Here is a 22909-nt window from a genome sequence, read left to right as displayed (position 1 = left end):
AGCATTTGTCTTGAGGTACCTTTACCACTTGGAAGAATTATGATACTCGGTAAATTCAATATAAGGCACGAATTCTATTTAAGGGTTGTAATTAGGAAGGAAGAAGAAAAGCTATAGGGGTTGCAGATGGAAGAAAACATGGGAAGATTGATTATTTCTTTGACATATCTTCTTGTAGAGTAACTTAAGCATGTATAGGTTTTAAACTACTAATTAAATTGCGCACACACATTAACATAATAGGAATACAGTTACATAACCAAAGCAGACCTATATTTACCAGCCATCTCCAGTGAAACCAAGAAAACCAGTTAAGACTTCATGTTAAGGTGCCATTTTATTCTGTTTTAAGCAGCCTCACCTCCCATGGCCCCAGTAATCTAGTATTCACGAACATCTTCAGTGCTCTGTGAGAATCTTCCAGTTCAATAGGTTGTGATCTTCAATCAGGTGTCCTTGAGACTGATTGTCTTCAGTGGTTTCAGCCCGGAGCAAGTTCACTGTGGATTCAGTGAGACCAGGGAATGACAATGGAACATTCTTTGGGTAAAAGGGGTTATTACCCGGCTTATTCTCCAACCGCTAGAGCTTGAGCACTAGAATTACATGTGCATCCAACAGTCTGCAGGTCTGTGAACTTCCTTGTCTCTGCCTCTGCCTAGAGCACTGGGCAGAGCTCTTTATGTAGTGACTCAGTCAATAACAGCTCATTGCCTACAGTGTGGAAGCAGTAGCCTAGCAGCAGGCCAGTTACGTCATGAAGTAGTTTAGGTTCAGGTGAGGATCCTGGCCATAGGAGCTTCCATTTTCCCCACACTGTTGGAAACAAATACATAACATATTACTTCTTCTATCTTCAGGAAATTCTACACAATGGAATTAGGTTACCCCCCAAAAAATTTATTGAGATTGCCAACCCAATCTGCCTAATAATTTGGAGCTAAAAAAAAATAAAGCCACATGAATAGAGTCAGCACATTGCCTCCAGGTCCAGCCAAAGTCTGCAGAGGAGCAGCGAGCTCACAGGGCTGGTATGGATTCCTGGTATGAACACTGACCTACCAGCTGTGTTAGTCTCCTATTGCTGTGGTGACAAATCATCACAAATTCGGCAGTGGCTTAAAACAATGCAAATTTATTATCTATAATTCTGGGAGTCAGAAGTCCTAAAATCAAGATATCAGCAGGGCTGCATTCCTTCTAGAGGTTCTGAAGGCAAATTCATTTCCTTGACTTTTCCAGTTTCTAGAGGGTTCCTGGAATTCCTTAGCTTGTGGCCCTCTCCTCCGTCTCCAAAGCCAGCAGCATAGCATCTTCAAGCTCCTCTCTCTCAGTCTCCCTCCCACCCACTCCCCCACGCACACATGCACTCATGCACACTTACACATACTCATTTCACATCACTGTAAGAGAGATGGATCATAATTTTAGCCTCCAGTTTCTGGAACCCAAACATTTATGTGCTTAAGAGCATCTTTAGAATTGGGTGAAGAAAATGAAGAGGAAACACCTCCTTCTATGTCAATGTACGCTATCTTTGAAGCCGAAGTGTAATAGTAAGACCCTTTATTTCCAAGTCTTAACTAAAGTTCCTGTGCATGCACACACACACACACACACACACACACACACACACACACACACACACACACACACACACACCTGTGTAAAATGTAATTTGTCTTCTAAAAAGTAACTCATCCTTCTGTGCTTTTGAAATTTTGGTCCCCAGGGACCTTCTCAGCGTCAAAGTTTGCCATTCAAATCCCAACCCACCCCCTTCATCAGCTGGGTAACAAAGAAGGCCTTTTGTATGTGCCAAGCATTCGTTTCACATTTGCTAGGAAAAGAACAAAGGAACAGAAAGCTCAGAACAAACACAGGAAATGCTGAGGACAGTGAGGAGGAGGAAAGAACTTTACTGAGCCAAGTTTGAATTTGCAATTCACTCTTTTACAATTCATTTATTCTGAATGGCCAGAAGCAGATATAGAATTAATACTCGCCAGTAATCATTCCATAAAGAATGTACTTACTATATGCAAGTAGACAAGTCCTATATAATTTGCTTCTAAAAGAAATGTAAGAGCAAGTGACTAATTCCTAATTGTCGGTATAATTAGTACAAAGACATACATGGCATCCCAGAGATTGTTAATCCACTTCCCTCATTCTGTTATCACAGTGGGCCTGGAAGCTCTTCCAATGTGACGTGGCCTGGAAATTTCTGTTGAAGCCTTCAAAGAATGTGACATGTGTCATCCTAGCCTATTTTGGCTGCATGCCATGCTTAAATTTTAGACATCAAGTCAGGCAGCCTAGCTCTGAAAGCCACCTCTTCCCCCCCACTTTCAAGTCCTTGCTGCCATAGAACATTCGTATCTCCAAGCATCTTAGCCTTGGCAAGTGGCTCCCATCTCCTCGGGAAGAATTGAGTGGGATCAGCTGATACTGCCAGGCCATTTCATGATAAATTTACTTCATAGCTCCTCTGTAGAACCAGTATCTTTGTCTCAATGTCCATGTTATTCCTGGTGATGTTTCCTCTTCCTGTCAGTGTATGGACCTGGTTCTTGCCGGAAATGGAGAGGAACAGGAGAAACAGAAGGAGGCCAACAAAAGGGAAAAGGAAAGAGAAGCATCACACTCTAGCCACCAAAGAATGGAAATTTTACTGAGCACCTATCATATGCCTGGCACTTTACACCTTTGATTTACACATCAGACAATTTAATCTTTGTATCATACCTTGAAGACAGACTGTTAAATGTTAATACTGCATTTTTCAGTTGAGGGAACAAACTCAGGGAGTTTACATCAGGTCACTCAGCTAAGCAATGGTAGAGCCAGGTCTTTCCATTTCACCATCAACTTCCAACCCCTGTGAATTATAATTAAAATCAGAAAACAAGATTATTGAGAGTAAAGCTGGACACACCATCCGAAGGAGACTGTAGGGATGGTTAGCGCATGAGGACAATGCAGTGCTAAAGAAACCCTGTGCATGCATTTGAGCCCTGCCCCTGCCTTGCATGCAAGGGGGAAGCAGTTGGAAAAATGTTGCGACATCAACAAAAATCCATTCCCTCCCAAGACGACAAGCAGGGAGATCAAAGAGGAGGAGGAATCTAGGCGTCGTCGTTACAGGTGGTGCCCGGAAGGGCTAACACAGGGAGCTCTCCGTCACTTTGGGGGCTTTCCTGAGCCAGCTGGGTGAAGAGATCCTAGGCCAGGAGGCCACCAGGCCAGTTCAGAAGCCAGCCTGTCAGGTGCCTGGGCTGGTAGAGAGGTCAGACTGGAGGAACCTTCTCTAATTGGAATTTTCCATTTCTCACAATGAGCCAGTCAAACACTGGTTACTTGCACTGACAGAGAAAGAACGAAGAATTCCAAAGCTTGCCTTTTTAATTCTCATTTGCCTGGTTTGCATTTGAACAAATTATTATTTCTGCCTTCATTAGGGTATTTAATACAGTGTAATCAACCTGCTAGGAAGTAAAAGTGTCACCATTTTATGGTTTGTCACATTAAAATTTAAATTTGCATATTAAGCAGCAAAGGCATTAACATGTACCTATTCATCAACTATGGATTGTAAAGTAACTCTCTACTGTGAGCCCAAACAGCAAGCTATTTTCTGATTGAACTGCTTAATTAAATAAAAGATGATTAATGGCATTCCCTTACACCCTGTATACTTTAACAGTGGGAAATTCAAACACAAAGAAACTTTACCAAATATTCCTCATAATTGTTTTGCAAGCATATCTATGACTCTTCACTGGAAAAACTGCACTCTAAGCCTCTCTGTAAATAAGCAAAGTATGCATAAAGTAAATAGGACTTGAACACGATTTAACTTTATCATCTTAGTTTCATTCAAAGTTTCATCACTGGTGAGGCTAAGTCCTGTTTTGGAGATTCGTACTGTGCCAAATAAAGGAAAACACACAGCAAACTTCCTATTCTAAATATGAATGTCTTAATAAATCAGTGGTGAGCTAACAATTTGGTGCTCCTGACCTACACTAGAAACACAAAAATCCTTCTGCATTCAATTGAAACCTATTTTTAAAAAACCATTTCAGAGGAGTGAGTGGGTTTATTTTAACCTCTTCCATCTCATAGTACTGACCACAGGCTTAGATCTCCTTGACCTGAGTGAACCCATCTCTCAAACCCAAGCCAAAGCCAAGAAGCTGGAGGCCTCATCAAAAACCTCATCCCTCAAGAAAAAGGCAGATGGATCTGACCTCATCAGTGCAGATGCTGAGCAGAGAGCCCAGCCTCTCCGAGGCCCAGAGACAGCATCTTTAGATTTAGGTAAGGCAACAGTTTATGTCTTCTGTGATTCATCCTTTCTTGGATGAAAAAAGGAAGTTCCACAAATGACATCAAAACCATGGACAAAGGAGTAGAAAAAGTTAATTCCATGTGGGAAACTGTGCAGGATACACTTCTTTTGTGCTTGGATTAAATGGAAGTTGGAGAACCAAACTTTGCATAACTGATGTGGATTCATTCATTTATTTATTCAACCCACATGTATTGAGTTTTTGATAGATGGTAGGCACAATACAAAGCAATGGAGTTATAAGTAAAAATAAGACATGACTACTGCTCTCTAGGAGCATTCAGTCTAGAAGGGGTGAGAGTCAGTCTAGAGAGAGAGAATAAACAGCTCTAACAGAAGGACCAGGAATAGCCAGACAGAATGGAACATGCATAAGGATATGTCTGATGCAATAATCGCAGGTACCATTTACTGACAGCTTACAATGTATGGACTGTGTCAATTGATCTACATATACTGGCCTGTTAATTCATTGCAACTCTAAAATAAGAGCGGAACAAGGTTTTCAAATTTAAATAACATGCCCAAAATCTCAGTTAGTATGAGGAAGACCTGGAATTTGAGCCTACTAGCTCTGATTAACTTCTAAGTCCATACTTTTATCCACTGTACTTTCTCCTGAGAAAGGAATGCTTAGCCTCCACTCATGGGACCAATCAAATTAACCTCTCCTTTCTCAGGAGAAAAAGGTGGCTTTCCCCTAGGAAAGCTGAAGGGAACATGTACGTGCTCAGGCTGTGATTCACTGGTGTATATGAGTCTATACAACCCCCATGTGTATGGGGGTAAATATTCCTCAAACGAGCGTATTAGTAACTTATCCATAAGATCGTGAAGACTGGAAGGGATATATATGTGAAATCACTTAACACTGTGATATGTACATGTTATATGGTTATGAATTTATTTGTTCAGTAAACATTTCTTAAATACCTACAGTGTTCCATACTATGTGCTAGCAATAAAAAGATAAATAATATAAGCTCTCTGCCCCTTAAAATGTTTTAAGTCTAATCGGGAAATAGAAAAATGATTAAATAATTAAGATAAAATATGTACTATCTGCTGCAATAAAGGGAAGCCCAGGTCATTTGCTACATGAATACCTCCATAGAGCCCCTGCCCCAGCGAGGGGGTTTGTAGAAGGTGTCTTATAGGAGACACTATGTGAGCAGAGTCTTCAGGGATGAACAGGAATTTGCCAGATGAAAAATATGTATGAGAGAGAGATAGGAAGGAAGGGGCAGGGCATTCCTGATGCAGAAGAGAAAGGGATTCATACACAGACAAGCACAGAAATATGTTCTTTTCAAATAAATACAAGTATGCCAATGGTGTTCAAGAAAGAGAGAGTAGTGAGAAATACGCCTTAGAGTCACTAGGGGTCAGATATTGGGAGTTCTTGGATGCCATGCCCTTAAATTTGGGGTGAAGGGCTGAAGGGTTTCACTCAGAGGAGTGCCATCAACAGATTCTATTTTAGGAAAATTCTTTTCTGGTTGATGTGTGGAGATAGGAGTTGAAGCAGGGTGACCAGTACAAACGTCAAAGATAGTGACAGAAGGGATAGTGAAAGAAAGAGACAGATTTTTTTTTAATGAAAACAAAATTGTGGACTGCATAGGTGTATGCCAGCAAGGAAGACACAGAATGTGCCACCCTCTGTGATGAGTGTGGGGAGGGAGGGGAGGGAGGGCAGGAAGAAGCCAAGGTGGAAAATGTCACATTCAGTTTTGAACCTGTTGTATTTGAGGAAGACAGTGGGTCTTCTCTGTGGAGATGTCCAATGGACCGTTAGATATATAAATCTAGAATTCAGGAAGGAGAACTGAGCAAAGTATGAAGATCTAGAAGTCAGACGCCCGTGAACAGGTATTGCAGTCACAGATATAGATGACACTGCCCACAGATAGATCATAAAAAAAAAGGAAGAGAACCAACACATTGGTCAAACCAGTTACAGAAACAGAAACCCTTCTCCCCTGCCCTGTCCTTCTTTGAGGCCTGTCTCTTTGGAGGAAAATTTTATAACTTATCTCTAATACTTCTTCACCATCAGTGTGCTCTACATTTATTCAGTTGTAAAAACTAATAAATGAAATGTATGCATTTGTGTGGGGATATATTATTAAATACATTATAACATAAGACAATAAATGTAAATGAAACTGTCATTTTCCTGCTTTTGAGAAAATATCCTATGAAGAAATTATAAAACAGTTCAAAGAACTGTGGAGGTCATCAACTGCAAACCTATCTTTTCATAAATAAAACAACTGGACTCCAAGGTTATTTAAGTGGCTCACTTACAGTCACACACCTGTTAATGAGAACCCAGCCACATTCTTTATCCATAAGAATTAAGCCACGGGGAGAAAATCATTCAAGCATTCTCTTGGCTTACTCTGTTGCCTGTCTCTCTATTCCCATTATTAATTCCCTCCTTTGGTGAAAAGTTAAGAAGTCTATGCAAAAGCTGTGAAAAATGTTCCAGTTTCTTCTCACCCCTTAACAAGGTTCATCTCTTTAAACAAAATTTCTTTCTAGACACATGCCAGAAGTGCCTCAAAGTCACCTCCTTAGCAGGAGGCTGATAGGATGGTACTCTGTGTGTTCATTTCCATGCAATTCTGTGGACTCATACACAGAATTCAGAATACATATAGCTCGTGAAATAAGTTCAGGTAAAACAACTTGATTGTTGAACTGTAAAAGCAGTCCAGTTTCTCTTAATGGGTCTCATTTTTATTTACCTGCACATGTTTAATTAATTTTCATGTGACCTTAAAAAGTTGGTTGGTGGTTGAGAGCATCCTTTGAGTAAAATTTACTTGTATAAGATAATCAGTCTCTCTTCTCTCTGCACCTTGTATTCTCCCCTTGTCCCCCTTGCCCCATTCCTGTCTCCTTAGTAGACATTCAAACACAACTGGAAAAATGGGATGATGTTAAGTTTCATGGAGATCGAAATAGTAAGGGGCATCCAATGGCAGAGAGAAAGTCATGCTCATCTAGAACTGGATCAAAAGAACTCTTATGGTAAGATATTTTAATATCAGAAAAGAACCATTTATGTGTCAACTGTATGGTATTTCTCTCATGTATTGCAATAGCCAGTGAATTAAGTCAACCCAGATACTTGGCACGATGTATAGTCCATGTATAATTACTGTGGCTTCTGAAACTAAATTATTTCATCTAAATTGTCAACAACTCAGCCAATAAGTATTTTGGTAGATTTATAACTCAATATTCAATATTTGTTCAATATTTGCTGATAACTTGCTGAATATGTAATTGAGCTAGTCAACCAAAACAGATGCATACATGTGTTTATGTATGTATGTGTTTTCAATATATTACATGAATGCTAGTTAAGTTAAATATTTCTAGTTAGGTAGCATTTTCTGACTTCTTAATCATCACTGTCAGAAAATTCCCTATTAAGAATAATCCATGGATACCCACAAAAAAAATAGGCCACCTGAATCTTACTATGTTTTTAAGGTTTCCTAAAGAGCCTTACTTTTTGCACATAATAGAACTGAATTCATATCAATCAGAGACAAAAATACCTAGCATACCGCAGCCACTTAAATTCTACATATGGTCATTACAATAAAAATATATTAAAGTTATCTCTTTCATCGAAATTCTGAAGAGAGCTTTCTTACTATGGCTCTCAGTGATGCAAACCGACCAGGTTTCTAGGCTGAGTTTCTAGCTGGTTTCTAGCTGGGTTTCTAGTTGTTTCTTGTGTTCATTAATTCCCTCCATTCATCTGGTTTCTAGGACCTCAGAGCACAGATCTCAACCCGAACTGAATGTGGGGAAAAGCGCCCTGAACTCTGAGTCTGCTTCAGAGTTGGAATTAGTGCCTCCAACACAGGTAACCAAGGCATCCAATGAGCCTGTCCTAGGCTCCAGTGAGCCTATCGTTCTAATAGGTAACCTACATCATAAATATTTTATGTAAGTTTTTCACAAAAAAACTTTGACGTATTTCTCCAGTATTTTGTATTCTTGCACTATCGCATCCAGTATACATCTCCATGCTCAAAGAATATATATATTTGACTAGAAAATGTGTTAATGAATTTACTTTGTACTTAGCACTTTTTCTTTGTTCCACCATTTACTGTGCCACTATTTTGCAATACAAAATCCGTTTTACTCCAGTATTAGCACTGTATGGAACAGAACACAAAGAAGAAGAAATGACATCTTGAGATTTCGTTCACATCTATGTCCCGTGGAACAAGGTACTCACACATCAGGATCCTGACTGTCACATTGAAATGAATTTCATGCTAAACAGTAAATAAGTATAGTACTAGCAGTTATGATGATACTATGAGCTACCGTTTGTGAGTGCCCACCAAGTATTAGGGACTTTATTATTTGTTTTTCATATATTATATCTAATACTCAGCTAACCCTGTGAATTATTATTAGCCTCCCTTTAAAGAGTCTCGGTGGACTCAAATCCTTTTTCTGGGGCACCCAGCTAAGCACTGGTGGAAGTAGAGTGTGAATGAGGCCTGTCTGTCCACTGTTTGGCCCCCGAATCCAGTGCAGTCACTGGCTCATGCCTGCCTAGCTACTTCCTATGGTTAAGACTATGCCAAGAAGGCCTAAGTCAGTCTCAGTCTTTTCCTTTGCTCAAACATCTTACATACAGCCTTGATCTACAGTCACAAACATAGCCTAAGAAATGTGTTGTTTGTAAACCTAACTTTTAGAATGATAGATTCTTTTTTGATTAAATGTTTCAAAATCCACCTCCCAAAAATGCTATTCACATTCATGCATTCTACAATATAGTTGAAAATAAGTGGGATGAAGTTAGCAAGAGAAATTTTCTTGAGTTTACTAGATAAGACATTAAAACTAAGAGGGGAGATATATTGTCTGAAATGAAGTAAAGGGATAATTATGATAATAGCAAATATTACTGAGTACGATGCTAAGGCCTTCTGATCTATATTAGCTCATTTGATTCTAACAAGTGGCTCAATGAAGTAACTTCATTCTATTACCCCCATTTTATAGAATAGAGAAAGTAAGGCACAGAAAAATTAAGAAAATTGTCTATGTACCACAACTACTAAGTGGCAGAGAGCAGGAAGATGCGGAGAGGAAATGTTGACAGGAGATAAAAGGCTTCTGGAAACTTCTCTAGGCCAATACTAGCACCCCACACACACATACACCTCACCCTGCTTAGAGAACTGTGGGTTTACTGCTCCCAGAACTCAGCTGGAAAACAAGTCAACTAATTTCCATAACAAATAACCCTGGGAAGCTTAATGAATTGTAAATATAGCATGAAATGTATTTTCTTCCTCCTGTGTTCATCCTTAATGTATCTTTTTTAAAAGCAAATTGATAACACTTATTAGAGAAACATTTCCGTTAAGTGCATTAGAGATTTAGAACTCAACTAAAGTAATTGGTACTTTTTCATTAGCTGCAATCCTTGGAACAATTTAATGTAGCAATTGAACAGTTTGTTTCTGCAGCAGGGGAGACTTGGCATAGGTGGGCTGTTCTACGTGGAGCTGGAGGGCAGAGGATCAGCTGGGGTCCTTGGTTGCTGTGGAGACCCACAACGCATTTATCTTATTATTCCAGTGTCTGCTGCTCTCCTGCTGGTTGTCTGACTTCATCCCACCATACTGTCCTTCTACCTACTTACCAGTGTGCCTTTAAGCAAACACAATGTACTTTGGAAAATGTGTTAGAAATTCCTGATACTGTCCTCCAAAACACAATTTAAATTGCACTATGACAGTTCTCTGTCTAGATAAATCATACAAAATCCTTTCAGAGGGTTTCCAGATTATTTGTAAAGAATTTATCCCTTACTTAAAAAAAAAACACTGCACATTTACTTATCAAGATTTACCTAAACCAAAGAAATTCATAAACTCCTATTTTTAATTACAGACCATGGTTAAATTATGAAAATTTCATGAATGTGGGATTTAATCATCTTGAAATACTAAGTCACTCAAGTGGAGCAGCAAGAGACTAGACTAATTAATGTACTTATAATAAAAGACAGAAAGATGTTTTTACTGTTAGAAACATACTGCTGTTAAATATGTGATCTCTTTACTTAGATAAAATGATGAAAATGTATAAAAATACAACTTAAAATGAACTTGCAAACTATTCAAGTGAACGATTTCAGCTCACCAAAACTTGTTACTGCACTGCTATCACTCAGATGATTTCTTCTCTCCCAAGCCAATATTATCTTAGGTTTAACAGGTGAGGAGCTATTTACAAGCCTTGTTTAAAAACAATATTTCAGAATTGAAAAGAAAATGGAAGCTTACAATAAGAAGAATTTATATTTTAGGTCATTTACTTTACAAGATGGGAAAAGGGAAAAACATAGTCTAGTCTCTTTCAAATAGTGTTTTGAATACGCTAATCAGAATGGCAGGAGATTATAATAAAGTTTATAATCTCTATATATTTAGAATAAAGTTCTTTGACACTTAAGCAAACTGTGTAATTAATAGTCCCTGGAGTTAATTGTTTAAAGAAATCATGCAATATGATGAATGGAGCTAGAGGGTATTATGCTCAGTGAAATAAGCTAGGCAGAGAAAGACAAGAACCAAATGATTTCCCTCATTTGTGGAGTATAACAACAAAGCAAAACTGAAGGAACAAAACAGCAGCAGAATCACAGACTCCAGAAGGGATTAGCAGTTACCAAAGGAGTTTGGGTGGGGGGGGAAGAAGGGGATTGAGGAGTATTATGATTAGTACACATGGTGTGTAGGTGGGTCACGGGGGAAGACAGTGTAGACCAGAGAAGGCAAGTAGTGACTCTGTGGCATCTTACTACACTGATGGACAGTGACTTCAGTGGTGTATGGGGTACTTGATAATATGGGTGAATGTAGTAACCAGGTTGTTTTTCATGTGCAACCTTCATAAGAGTGTATATCAATGATAGCTTAATTAAAAAATAAAAATATATTGTGTAATATGAAAAACTAGAATACTTGAAGAATTGAAGAAAAACATGGAAGATAATTATATAAAATTATGTAAAAATAAATGGATTGAGATGGTGAGGCAAAGAAACAAAATCCAACTTCTGCTATGGCGTGATGGTTCAAATATTTGTTTTTCAAGTCTCAACACGGAAGGAGGCTCCGAGAAGGACCCTTCCTGTGGAGCCCTCCTGTCTTGCAGTCTAGCTCTTGCCAACCTACATTGAGCTTAATGAGAATGTGTGACAACCAGGTCCTCCAAATACTTAGTCACAATCATGTAACTCTCTGATTTTGCTGATTTGGACACAGCAAATGCTTCCTTCCACGTAGCCCTCATTCCATCAAGTTGGCAGTATCCCAAACCAGAACAACTTGAGCTGTAAGATAAGTGCAAATATGTTTTCTAAATTTGTACAGGAGTAATGAAAAGGAAATGCATGTATGTTAATAGACATTTCTAATATATTATTTGAAATGCTTACAATAATCTTGGAAATTAATATCCGTATTTATTTCTCAGACAAGTAAATGTATCTGCCTTAGAGAGGAGAAGTGATTTTCCAGCTAAGGAGAGGAGCCAGCACTCAAATCACACCCATCAGCTTCCAGAGTCCTTGGTCTTAACCACATCCTGCCTCCCAATCAGCCCCATCTCTCCTGAAAGAACCCACAGACCATCATTTCTATTCTCATTGCAAAGCCCTGATGTTTGTTTATATTTATAGAGTTAAAATGAGTTTAGTGATTTTAAAGAATATCACTTTCTTCCAGAAACTTTGTAAAATAAATTAGGATTATAATCTAATCTGAGGCCATACACAATTTTGTGCCTCCCCTCCCAAATTCATTCTCAGTCTCGTACTCCATAAGAAATTCTGATGGCTTCCATTTCATTCTATTCCAATTCAACAAATGTGATTGAATGTCTAACTATCCATAAAGCTGTAAGGGAGGCAAGGGAAAAGAAAGAGGAGTTAAATAAGAAGTATCAAGATCTTTATGCCTAATAGAAACAGATAGTACACTATAAACAGTTTTGTCTGTTGGAAGACAGTACAGGAGCCACACCAACATGCCTTGTCTCCTGGCTATACACAGTGAGCCACCAATGAGAAGGCCAGTGAAAATGGAAAGAAGAATCAAAGAAAAGGCAGAAGGGCAAGAACTGAGGGAAGGCAAGAAGGAAGGAAAGAAATCTGAAAGATCACTTTCAGCATAGTAGGAAATCTGCATATAGAAGATATGCAATAAATACTTACTGAAGTGAATAAATCAAAGGATACTAACCAACAGGAGAAACAATGATGCTTATCAAATTTAACAACTCAAAAGTAGAGGCTAATGGTTAACTAAAAGGCTGGAAAAAAAGACAAAATCTTATTCTTTTGTCATTTTTGAAGCTACTTTCAAAACAATCTTAGTTATCCATGAAAACAGACCGCCCATTTCTTTTCAAAATCATCACTGATTTGCCTTGATGTTCTACAAGATAGAATTTCAGTTGGATGGAGATGGGATCCATATGCTGACCTGCCTTGCACAAAGCTCTAAGAATTTGCTCTTGACACATAAGGCACAGCTTTTTGTGTGTACCATCAATGATTAATGTCTGTTGACTGATTAAGAAAAAAAATCCTGACCATCTCAATCAGGCAATGTTTATCTGTTCTAAGACTCCAACTAGTATCCATTAACCACTAAACAAAGGTGCTCTAAGCAGATTTTTTTAAATGAATTTCTAAAGTGATACCTCCTAAGCACTAACCAAAAAGTTGGTGACAAAAGCCAAGTTTTATTGAACACTTATTATGTAGTGAACATTTTGTATATATATTTACATGAATTGTTACACTCAATTCTTATACATACTCTATAAGTGAATATGCACTTTGCAGATAAAAATACTAAGGATTATAGAGATCGAGTAATTTGTCCAAGGTTACCAGTTACTAATAAATGACAAACCAGGATTTGGCCCCAGGTAGTCTGAGTCTAAAGATTATGCTTTTAATGACTATGTTATATTGTTACCCAAGGTCTGCAAGTTGTTTATAATTTTCTTTTCTATAGCTAGCAGATCCATTTCCCCTTCAATTTCTGTTCAAAAGGCACTAAGCTTTTTAAAAATGTGTTTTGGTGGGATATCTCTACCAATTAAGGCAATTGTACCAGAAGGTATGAATGAATGACTATCTTGCCAATGGGTTTTAGCCCCAGGCAAGTTCACTGTGGATTCTATGTGACCAAAGAAATGACAGTAGAACGTTCTTGGGGGTGAAAGGGTTTATACCCAACTTTATTCCCACGGTGGCAGGTCAATCACTAGAATTCTGTCCACTCAGAGCAATTCTGCATGCAGCAAGCCAGTCTCTACCTCTGGGCCTCTCTGCCCACACAGCCGTCCTCTGGGCCTCTCTGCCCCCTGCAGCCATCTCAGTATCTGTCCTCGGTGCTGCCACCACTCCAGCCTCTGCTCTGCTCTCCTGCAGCCTTGCAGCCATGCCACCATATCACCCAGAGCACTGGGCAGAGCTCTTTATATAAAGTCAGTAATGACATATTGCCCACATGTGTATGGTGAGCCAGCCAACCAGGGCCAGGTGAAAATCCTGGCCACAGGAACCTTCACTTTATCCACACTGACATAGGGGTTAGCCAACAGACTTATGCTAGGACAACCACAGCCACAAACTCAGTAATTTTCAAATCCTAGTTTTGATCACAACCATAATTTTGAATGAGTAGTAATAAAATACCCTTCACCTGTGCTGAACATTCAGCAGAATCAGCAGCTGGGGGAAGAAAATGCTTGCTTCTTTGGAGAGTGTAATAACCTAAAATCCAATTAGCTTAAACCAATCAAAATGCTGTTTTTAAAGCCAAGGCACTTCCAGAAGGTTGCTGTTTAACTGTGGAGCATTTTTCAAAATCTTGCAACAAGGAACAGAAATGCCTATGTCCAAGTGCATTTGTGAACTCCAGAGTTCTACCTGCACATAATCTAGACCAGAAGTTCCCCAGTGTAGTGCCTCGATGAGTGTTATCAGCATCACCCAGAACTTGTTAGAAATGCAGATTCTGGGGCCCAACCCCACACTAAATCAAACCCTCGTGATGATGAGACTGAGCAAGCTGTATGCAGACAGGACCACCAAGTGATTGAATAAGCCACTAAAGCTTGTAAGCTCCTAATAGAGCCGTGTTACCACAGCAGCTGCCACTCACTTGTGTGTGTGCTGCCTCTGTTCCCATCTCTAGCTAAGCACTAAGCAGTATCTGAAGTAGACAAGAGTGGGGAAAATGGAAGCTCCTATGTCCAGGATCTTCATCTGAACCTATACTACTTGATGATGTAAATGGCCTGCTGCTAGGCTACTGCTTCTACACCCGTAGGCAATAAGCTATTATTGACTGAGTCACTATATATAAAGAGCTCTGCCCAATGCTCTGGGCGGAGGCAGAAACAAAGAAGGATTGCAGACTTGCAGACTGTTGGATGCAAATATAATTCTAGTGCTCAACTTCTATTGCTGGGAGAACAAGCCAGGTAATAACCCCTTTTACCCCAAGAACATTCCATTGTCATTCCTCGGTCTCACTGAAACCACAGTGAACTTGCCCAGGGCTGAAACCCATTGGCAAGACAATAAGCATTACTCATATTTTCCCATATTAGTTTTTGCTCATAACTGGATGTAAAAAAATGCCTTGGTAAAAAGGAAGGCTGATCTTCACTCCATGTTACAATCTGTAATCTGTAATCACCCTCAGCCCTAAACCATGTCTGGTTATACTGATGAGTTGCTGGAAAGTTTGAATATCTTTTTTTTTCTTTTTTGTGTATTTATTTTTATTAAGATATCACTGATATATACTCTTATGAAGATCTCGCTTGAAAAACATTGTGGTTCCTAAATTCACCCATGTTATCAAGTCCCCTCATACCCCATTGAAGTCACTGTTCATCAGTGTAGTAAGATGCCACAGTCACTACTTGTCTTCTCTGTGCTACACTGTCCCCCCCGTAACCCCCTTCACACCATGTGTACCTATCATAATACCCCTCAATCCCCTTTTCCCTCCCTCCCCACCCCCTTTCCCTTTGGTAACTGCTAGTCCCTGCTTGGAGTCTGTGAGTCTGCTGCTGTTTTGTTCCTTCAGTTTTGCTTAGTTGTTACACTCCACAAATGAGGGAAATCATTTGGTACTTGTCTTTCTCTGCCTGTCTTATTTCACTAAGCATAATACCATCCATGTTGTTGCAAATGATAGGATTTTTTTTCTTCTTATGGCTGAATAATATTCCTTTGTGTTATGTGCCACATCTTCTTTATCCATTCATCTACTGATGGACACTTACATTGCTTCCTATCTTGACAATTGTAAATAGTGCTACGATAAACTTAGGGGTGCATATGTCCTTTGAATCTGAGATCTTGTTTCCTTTAGATAAATTCCAAGGAATGTAATTCCTGAGTCAAATGGTATTTCTATTTTTAGTTCTTTGAGGAACCTCCATATTGCTTTCCACAATGGTTGAACAAATTTACATTCCCACTAGCAGTGTAGGAGGGTTCCCCTTTCTCTGCATCCTCACCAGCATTTGTTTTTCTTTGTCTTTTTGATGTTGGCCATCCTAACTGGTGTGCGGTGATATCTTGTTGTGGTTTTAATTTGCATTTCCCTGATAATTAGCAATGAGGAGCATCTTTTCATGTGCCTATTGGCCATCTGAATTTCTTCTTTGGAGAAGTGTCATATCTCCTGCCAATTTTTTAATTGGGTTATTTGCTTTTTGGGTGTTGAGGCATGTGAGTTCTTTATATATTTTGAATGTTAACCCTTTGTTGGATATGTCATTTATGAATATATTCTCCCATACTATAAGATGCCTTTTTGTTCTACTGATGGTGTCCTTTGCTGTACAGAAGCTTTTTAGTTTGATGTAGTCCCATTTGTTCATTTTTGCTTTTGTTTCCCTTGCCTGAACAGATGTGTTCAGAAAAAAGTTGCTCATGTTTATATTCAAGATAATTTTTGCCTGTGTTTTCGTCTAAGAGTTTTATGGTTTCATGACTTATATTCAGGTCTTTGATCCATTTTGAGTTTACTTTTGTGTATGGAGTTAGACAATAATCCAGTTTCATTCGCTTACATGTAGCTATCCAGTTTTGCCAACACCAGTTGTTAAAGAGGCTGTCATTTCCCCATTGTATGTCCATGGCTTTATCGTATATTAATTGACCATATATGCTTGGATTTATATCTGGACTCTCTAATCTGTTCCATAGATCAATGGATGAAAGTTTGAGAATTTTTTCAAAAATTTTTGTTAAGGTATGATTGATATACACGCTTATGAAGGTTTCACATGAAAAAACAATGTGGTTACTACATTTACCTGTATTATCAAGTCCCCACCGTTATCCTAATGCAGTCACTGTCCATCAGTGCAGCAAGATGCCACAGATCCACTATGTGCCTTCTCTGTGCTACACTGTTCTCCCCGTGATCCCCCACACCATGTGTACTAACCATAATACCCCTCAATCCCCTTCTCCCTCCCTTCCCACCCGCCCTCCCACATCCCTCCCCTTTGGCAACCACTAGTAAGTTTGAGAATCTTTAACTGCATTCTACACTCAGCTTGAAAACTGCCTCTGTTTACATTCAATATTTACCTATATCTTATGACATTGATTTTATGTTTCCTTGGACAAAGTAAATGTCTTTGGAATGTAAGGTAAATAACACTTGTGTTAGTACTAATCTAAGGACTTCCTAACAATGTGGAAAATAGAACATATTTAAATAGTAAATAGTAATTATACTATCAAAATAAAATTTCACTTGCATGTAAGATTCTATTTACATTTGCTATTTTAAGTGGTAAGGAGAATATGAACTGTAAGTCTAGAATCCTGAAAGAGATTTGCCACCTCTTTCTAATATATGGTGCCCTTTGTATCCTGTGATTCATAATCTCTTGGGTTGTGAAACATTCATGAAGAGAAGCCGGTGACAGTAATGGAGTTCTGTTATAATGATCAGGCTTCACAGGAAAGATAGATCATATTTCACTGGTAAAGAGTGCCTCTAATAAAAGGAGTTGCCTTAGGACAAAAATATGGGTGCTTTCTCTTTCTTATGTCATTCATGGATTGTTCATGACATTATTATATAAATACACAAAATTTATTTCTTATCATGTATCCACATTTTAAACATGTATTTGTATGTTTCATTAATGACAGAACAGCAGGAAGATAAAGGAGTTGGCTCCAAAAGCAAAAAATTAAGGAGCAGAGATTTATATGGCCAGTTGGGAAAGAAATGCCAAAATAAGTTTGCCAAGTTGGATACAAGATGGGTTAATTTTCTACAGGACAATAAGATCATATCACCTTTGGGGTTAACTTCACTACCAGACTATTACATCCTAACAGCTTACCAGTTTTAAAGGTTATAAACCATCTGCACCTTTGTATTTGTTAATCAAATATATTGTGAACCAAGAGTGTCAAATGAGAGTTGGAGTAGGCTGAATGGTGACCCCCTAAAAAATTATGCCCACATCCTAATCTCCAAAATTTGTGATAGTCCAGCTCCCTGATGTTTTTGGAAATCCCTCCTACCCATCCTACCTTGATTGTCTGGATTGAAACAAAATAGCAGCACAGCACTGGACCCAGAGAGTAAGAGAGGATGGGCTTCAGGGTAGCCACTGAGCCTAGCCCACCCCAGAGTGAGTCGCTGATCCTCTGGCAGGCTTGGACACATCCTCCCTGCCCTCTCTCTTCAGACCACAGCCACTGCCCCAGAGACCTCACTCTTCTGCTGCTCACAGGCCTTGCTCTTTACTGGGTACCCACACAAGGTACCTGCTGCCATTCCTCAACCCCAAAACCAGGCAGTAGGGCCCAAGACAAAAAGCCAAGTCCAAGTCCCCTCTCAGTGTCCTATAAACTCGTAGCCTCCTGGATTGGCCGAGAAACCTTGATTGAAAACACACAGCTACTTTCTGGGGATAGGGGAGAAAAATACCTTACATGAATTCATTCATTCATATATTCCCTGACAGCATATTTTCAACAAATATTTTGCAGTTTATGAAGCACCTACTCTTTGCAGGAGGTACCAGAGATACAGCAGTGAATACATCAAGGAGGGGAAAACATAATGTTTCAATAAATTAATCTTACATGTTCATTAAAGCAAAACAGTTTAAAACTGTTGTTTATGTTCAGAGCTGTTCATAATAATTATTTCATTATTGTTTTCAGCCCACAGTATTCTTGAGGGACTCTTGGGTGACTCCCTCAACCAGGCACAAACCTCACTCAGAGGGATAGTTCCTCTATATTTTGCATCTTGCTAGAACAGCCAGTTGAGCACAGCCTCCCGTGGGAGACAGCATGGTGCAGTGTTTGTGAGCATGGCTCCAGAGTACCAGCCCTACTAGCTTACCAGCTATGTGACTTTGGGCAAGTAAATTAATCTCTCTGTGCCTCAGTGTCATGGAGTTGACAATATACTGACTTCACAGTTTGTTGAAAAGACAAAATAAAGTACCTAACTAGATACTATTGGAGTCATACCTCCAGATCAGAGCAGTGTCTGGCATGTAGTGAGTCCTGGTATTACTACCGTGTAGTAATAAAACTGGTGGTGGGGGTGGGGATTGTCTCTTGATGGTGAAGAAAGAATAAAAAGCATTGGAGCTGTATAGATGCCAAGTGCTAAGTGAAGGCCAGAGTTTTGCTGTAGAATAGTGGGTTTGAAACATGACTGCTTTTCAACAACACCAAAGGATTTTTTCAAAGACTTAATGCCCAGTTCCCACCCCCAGAAGATTCTTATTTAATTGGCCTGGGTGGGGCCCAGACCTCATTACAGTCAAGTAATTCCCATAGAAGCTGGGGTTTAGCATACCTACAGCAGAGCCACCTGACCCAGGAGCCCAGGAGCCCCCCTCTGCCCTGCAGTAAAAGGGGGTGGTGGGACTTCGCTCACCTGCCTCGCTCCTCCTACTCCCCAAGAACTAGATGCCTTCTCAGTACAATCCCTCATCCTGCAGTCTGTAGGCACCACTTGTCAAGCCCTGAGCTAGGAAAAGTTACCACACAATATCTTACCCCCATGGATCCCACAGTAAAGCAGGCAGATAGACAAGAAAATAAGCAATTACACAGAGAAAAATAGGAAACATGCTGAACTTCATGAAGAGAGGTTTGAACAACTGTAGTATATACTTACTAGAAAATCTCTGAAAAAAGAATTAAGGTAGATCTATAAGAACTAAAGGCAGACACTGTCCAAGATACATTGTTGAGTGGAAAAAGCATAGCATACCATTGGTGTTTCAGAGAAATTTTTGAAACATATTACTATCTAGGGTGCATAAATATATACATGTAACTGCAAAGAAAAAATGGTCTAGAAATACACCTACTATTTACCTATTAATAACATTTTTAAAATTCCAGCAGACCCTTTGTGCAGTGTGTGTGTGTGTGTGTGTGTGTGTGTGTGGATGGGAGGGGTCTTCTGGAATATTTGCATTTAGCTTAATTAAGATGTATACCATGTTGCCTGTTAATTATGACAAAGCAGTTGACATCATCAGACATGATTTTATCTATTATTTAACAGAGAGCAATGTCCTGAGGAAATGGTGCATGAGATAGAGGAAGGCAAAGTAAAGAGAATTCAACATGAGGACTGTTTTGTATATAAGGAGAAAGGCCTTGCAGCCACCTCCCATCTCTGCAGCTTTCATGGTTTACCTAAGGGCTAGGCCTCCTAACGAGTTGAAAAGCTTGAATATCAGTTTCTAGGTCTAGCCGTCTAATGGAGACTCTCCATTCTCGCTGCCTGTTAGTCATATGGGGAGGCTTACTAAAAATAACAATGCCTGGAACCGTGACTGATGAAAGTAAGATCTCTAGGAGTTTGGGCCTTGGCACTGGTTTTAATAGGACCAGGGCTGGGACCCACTGTTAGTAGAATTACGCCTGCACATGTACCGCATTTTGGCACCAGCCCAGTTTGGACAACATCATGCTTGTGCAGTACTCCAGAAATGACATCAACTGCATATGCTTCTTAAACTATTGGTGAATGTGGGAAAAGGAAAAATATTTGTATTTTTGCATTATGTGACTCCAATATTAAAACACCATGTGTTTGGTTTATTTCAGGCTCGACTCACCAGAGAACATCGCTGGGGCAGTGCATTACTCTCCAGAAATCACTCTTTAGAAGAGGAATTTGAAAGGGCAAAAGCAGCAGTGGAGGTAACTTGGGTTTATTCATGTTTCTGAGAGTGGAATTAAAACAGTCAAACTTCAGCAGGATACATATGAAATGGGTCCTACTTGATAGATGTGAAATGACCATGATTATGATTGTCGGAATGAGACCTGTTACCAGAGAAACTTTTGACTTCCCACCAGGGACTAATGGATGTCTCCTCTTATGCCAATTCTGTGATACATTAGCAGTGGACTTCCTGGAGGCCTGCATCAGAAAGAACTCTGAGCCTTTGTTGGGGTTCTGTGATGTTATGTTGTGCATTTGCTATGCGTCTGTGAGGCCAGCGTTCATACCTGATATTCCTTCGCTCTCTAGCTATTCTAGCACAGTGTCTGAAACATAGAAGGAGTTGCTGACCCTGTGGGGTTTTTTTTTTTTCATATACAACAATGGTAGTATATTATACAGCAATAATAGTTTAATTCCTTTCAGGTTCCTGGACCCAATTCCAGTGTGTGTAGTGGGGCTAGGGGGCAGGGAAAGTCTTCCAACACACGCCACCAAGCAATTCTCAAACACCAGCAGGGTTCCAAAAACTCAACTCAATTCTGATGCTATCTGCCCAGAGAAGGCAACGGATGTTCCAGGTTCCAGATGCCAGATGCAAGCCCCATGATGTTCCCTGTGCTTCTGATCTATTGGCTGCAGATGGGAGGTTCCCACGACCTCCCCCTTAGGTTCAATTAATTTGCTAGAGTGGTTCACAGAACTCAGGAAAACACACTTACTGGTTTAGTAAAGGATACAAGTTAACAGCCAGGGCAAGGTCCCAAATAAAGGAGCTTCTGTCCTGGTGGAAGGGACCTGACTTGCTGGCACGTGGACGCTCTCTCCAACACAGAAGCAGGATCCAAGAGAGCAATAAGCTCTTCTCCGGGGTTTTTGTGAGGGCTCCATTGCATAGTCATGACTGTCTAAATTATTGGCAGTAGGCAGATTCAACCTCGTCCCCCTGCCCTTGGGTGGGGTCCAAAAGACTCCATTAACATGACAAGACATCCATTTCACCTTTAAGACTGCAGCATCTTGAGGAACTGTAGATGAAGACCAAATATACCTGGGAAATATATATTTGGTCATTTGAATGACCAAATATGTATTTCTTATGACTCATTATATCACACCCTGAAATATTATCGTTTCCTTATTAGGTAGGAAAAAGAAGACATGGCAGAGGTATTCTACCTAATGGGTAGCCCATCTTAACCTAAACTATAATTTTTTACTGTTAAGAGTATCCAAAATAATGACAATGTAAATCAAATGAAATACTTAATTTGAACATTAGTTTCCTTATTTAGCCATCTAATTCGAAAAAAAGAGAGAGAGGAGGTGGAGGCAGGGAGGAAGAAAGATAGAGGAAGAGTAGCCCCCAAAAAACAACTTTAGCTGTTTTGTATCCATTTCCTTCCTGGGTGGTATCACAAAGAGTGCATCACAGATGCCATCTTATGATCCTCACCAAGCTTTGCTAGACTGCTGTTTGAGAGTGGAGCTTTCACCAAACCCAAGTATGAACTTTATTAAGATCTCCATTTCTATTACTGATACGAAATCTTGAAATTTGAAGTATTCCTGTAACATGGTTCACTTATGTGGCTGCTTTGCCACTAGAATTTGGATGAAATTGTTATGGGTCTTTCAGTAACTCCATACTTGAAGTGCAATTAAATAATATTTGTACTTTCATACTAAAAGGATACTTTATATACTAGGAAATAATTCCAGCCATAATTTCATATCATCATTCAGAAATGCAATAAGGGAGCATTTTAATCTCACCACAATACAATCCACCCAAATTTCTTCCTTAAATTTTATCTTTTTATTAAAAAAAAGTTAATGCATATTTAGCGCTCTTTAATGTGATCAACTGATATGTTTGATTGAGACCCTCTGAGTTCAATCAAATTGTTCAGCTGCATGGAGCCTATAGCTCAATGTACCTTAAATGTACATTTTTCCAGACTTAAGAGCTAATTTAAATTTATCTTTGAACTCCTACTGTGTGTAACACTGAATTAGCACTAAAAAGAAGATTATTTCGATCCATAGAATCTTGGGTCAGTAAAGACATTAAAATTTATCTGGTCCCACTTACAATGATAAAGACAAGTACAAAGTAACATATCACAAGGAAAAAAATCATCCATCCATCCATTTATCTATCTATATGTGTGTGTGTGTGTGTATGTATATATATTTATGTGTGTGTGTTAAA

The 22909-nt window shown here is 39.3% G+C and overlaps 1 protein-coding gene and 1 long non-coding RNA gene across 10 annotated transcripts in view; one reads left to right on the top strand and one right to left on the bottom strand.

The window, feature by feature from the left end:
- Positions 1 to 22909, top strand: part of PEX5L (peroxisomal biogenesis factor 5 like) — a 220410-nt gene that overhangs the window by 150945 nt on the left and 46556 nt on the right. For 6 of the 9 annotated variants that reach the window (XM_036926773.2, XM_036926771.2, XM_036926772.2 and 3 more), the window contains 4 exons: positions 4129 to 4323; positions 7267 to 7393; positions 8147 to 8243; positions 20574 to 20669. In XM_036926773.2, coding sequence (XP_036782668.1) covers positions 4129 to 4323; positions 7267 to 7393; positions 8147 to 8243; positions 20574 to 20669 — 515 coding nt within the window. The remainder of the gene's footprint in view (positions 1 to 4128; positions 4324 to 7266; positions 7394 to 8146; positions 8244 to 20573; positions 20670 to 22909) is intronic. The other 3 variants (XM_036926770.2, XM_036926766.2, XM_057500237.1) reach the window with 1 other exon arrangement.
- Positions 1958 to 21031, bottom strand: LOC130683356 (uncharacterized). The gene is made up of 3 exons (XR_008997021.1): positions 20585 to 21031; positions 20400 to 20483; positions 1958 to 2881 (listed from the first exon to the last, which is right to left on the bottom strand). It is a non-coding gene; the product is annotated as an uncharacterized LOC130683356 (long non-coding RNA).

Source organism: Manis pentadactyla, chromosome 1, assembly GCF_030020395.1.
Source record: "Manis pentadactyla isolate mManPen7 chromosome 1, mManPen7.hap1, whole genome shotgun sequence".
NCBI lineage: Eukaryota > Metazoa > Chordata > Mammalia > Pholidota > Manidae > Manis > Manis pentadactyla.
Note: the sequence above shows the minus strand (reverse complement) of the source record. Positions and strands in the feature narration are given on the sequence as shown.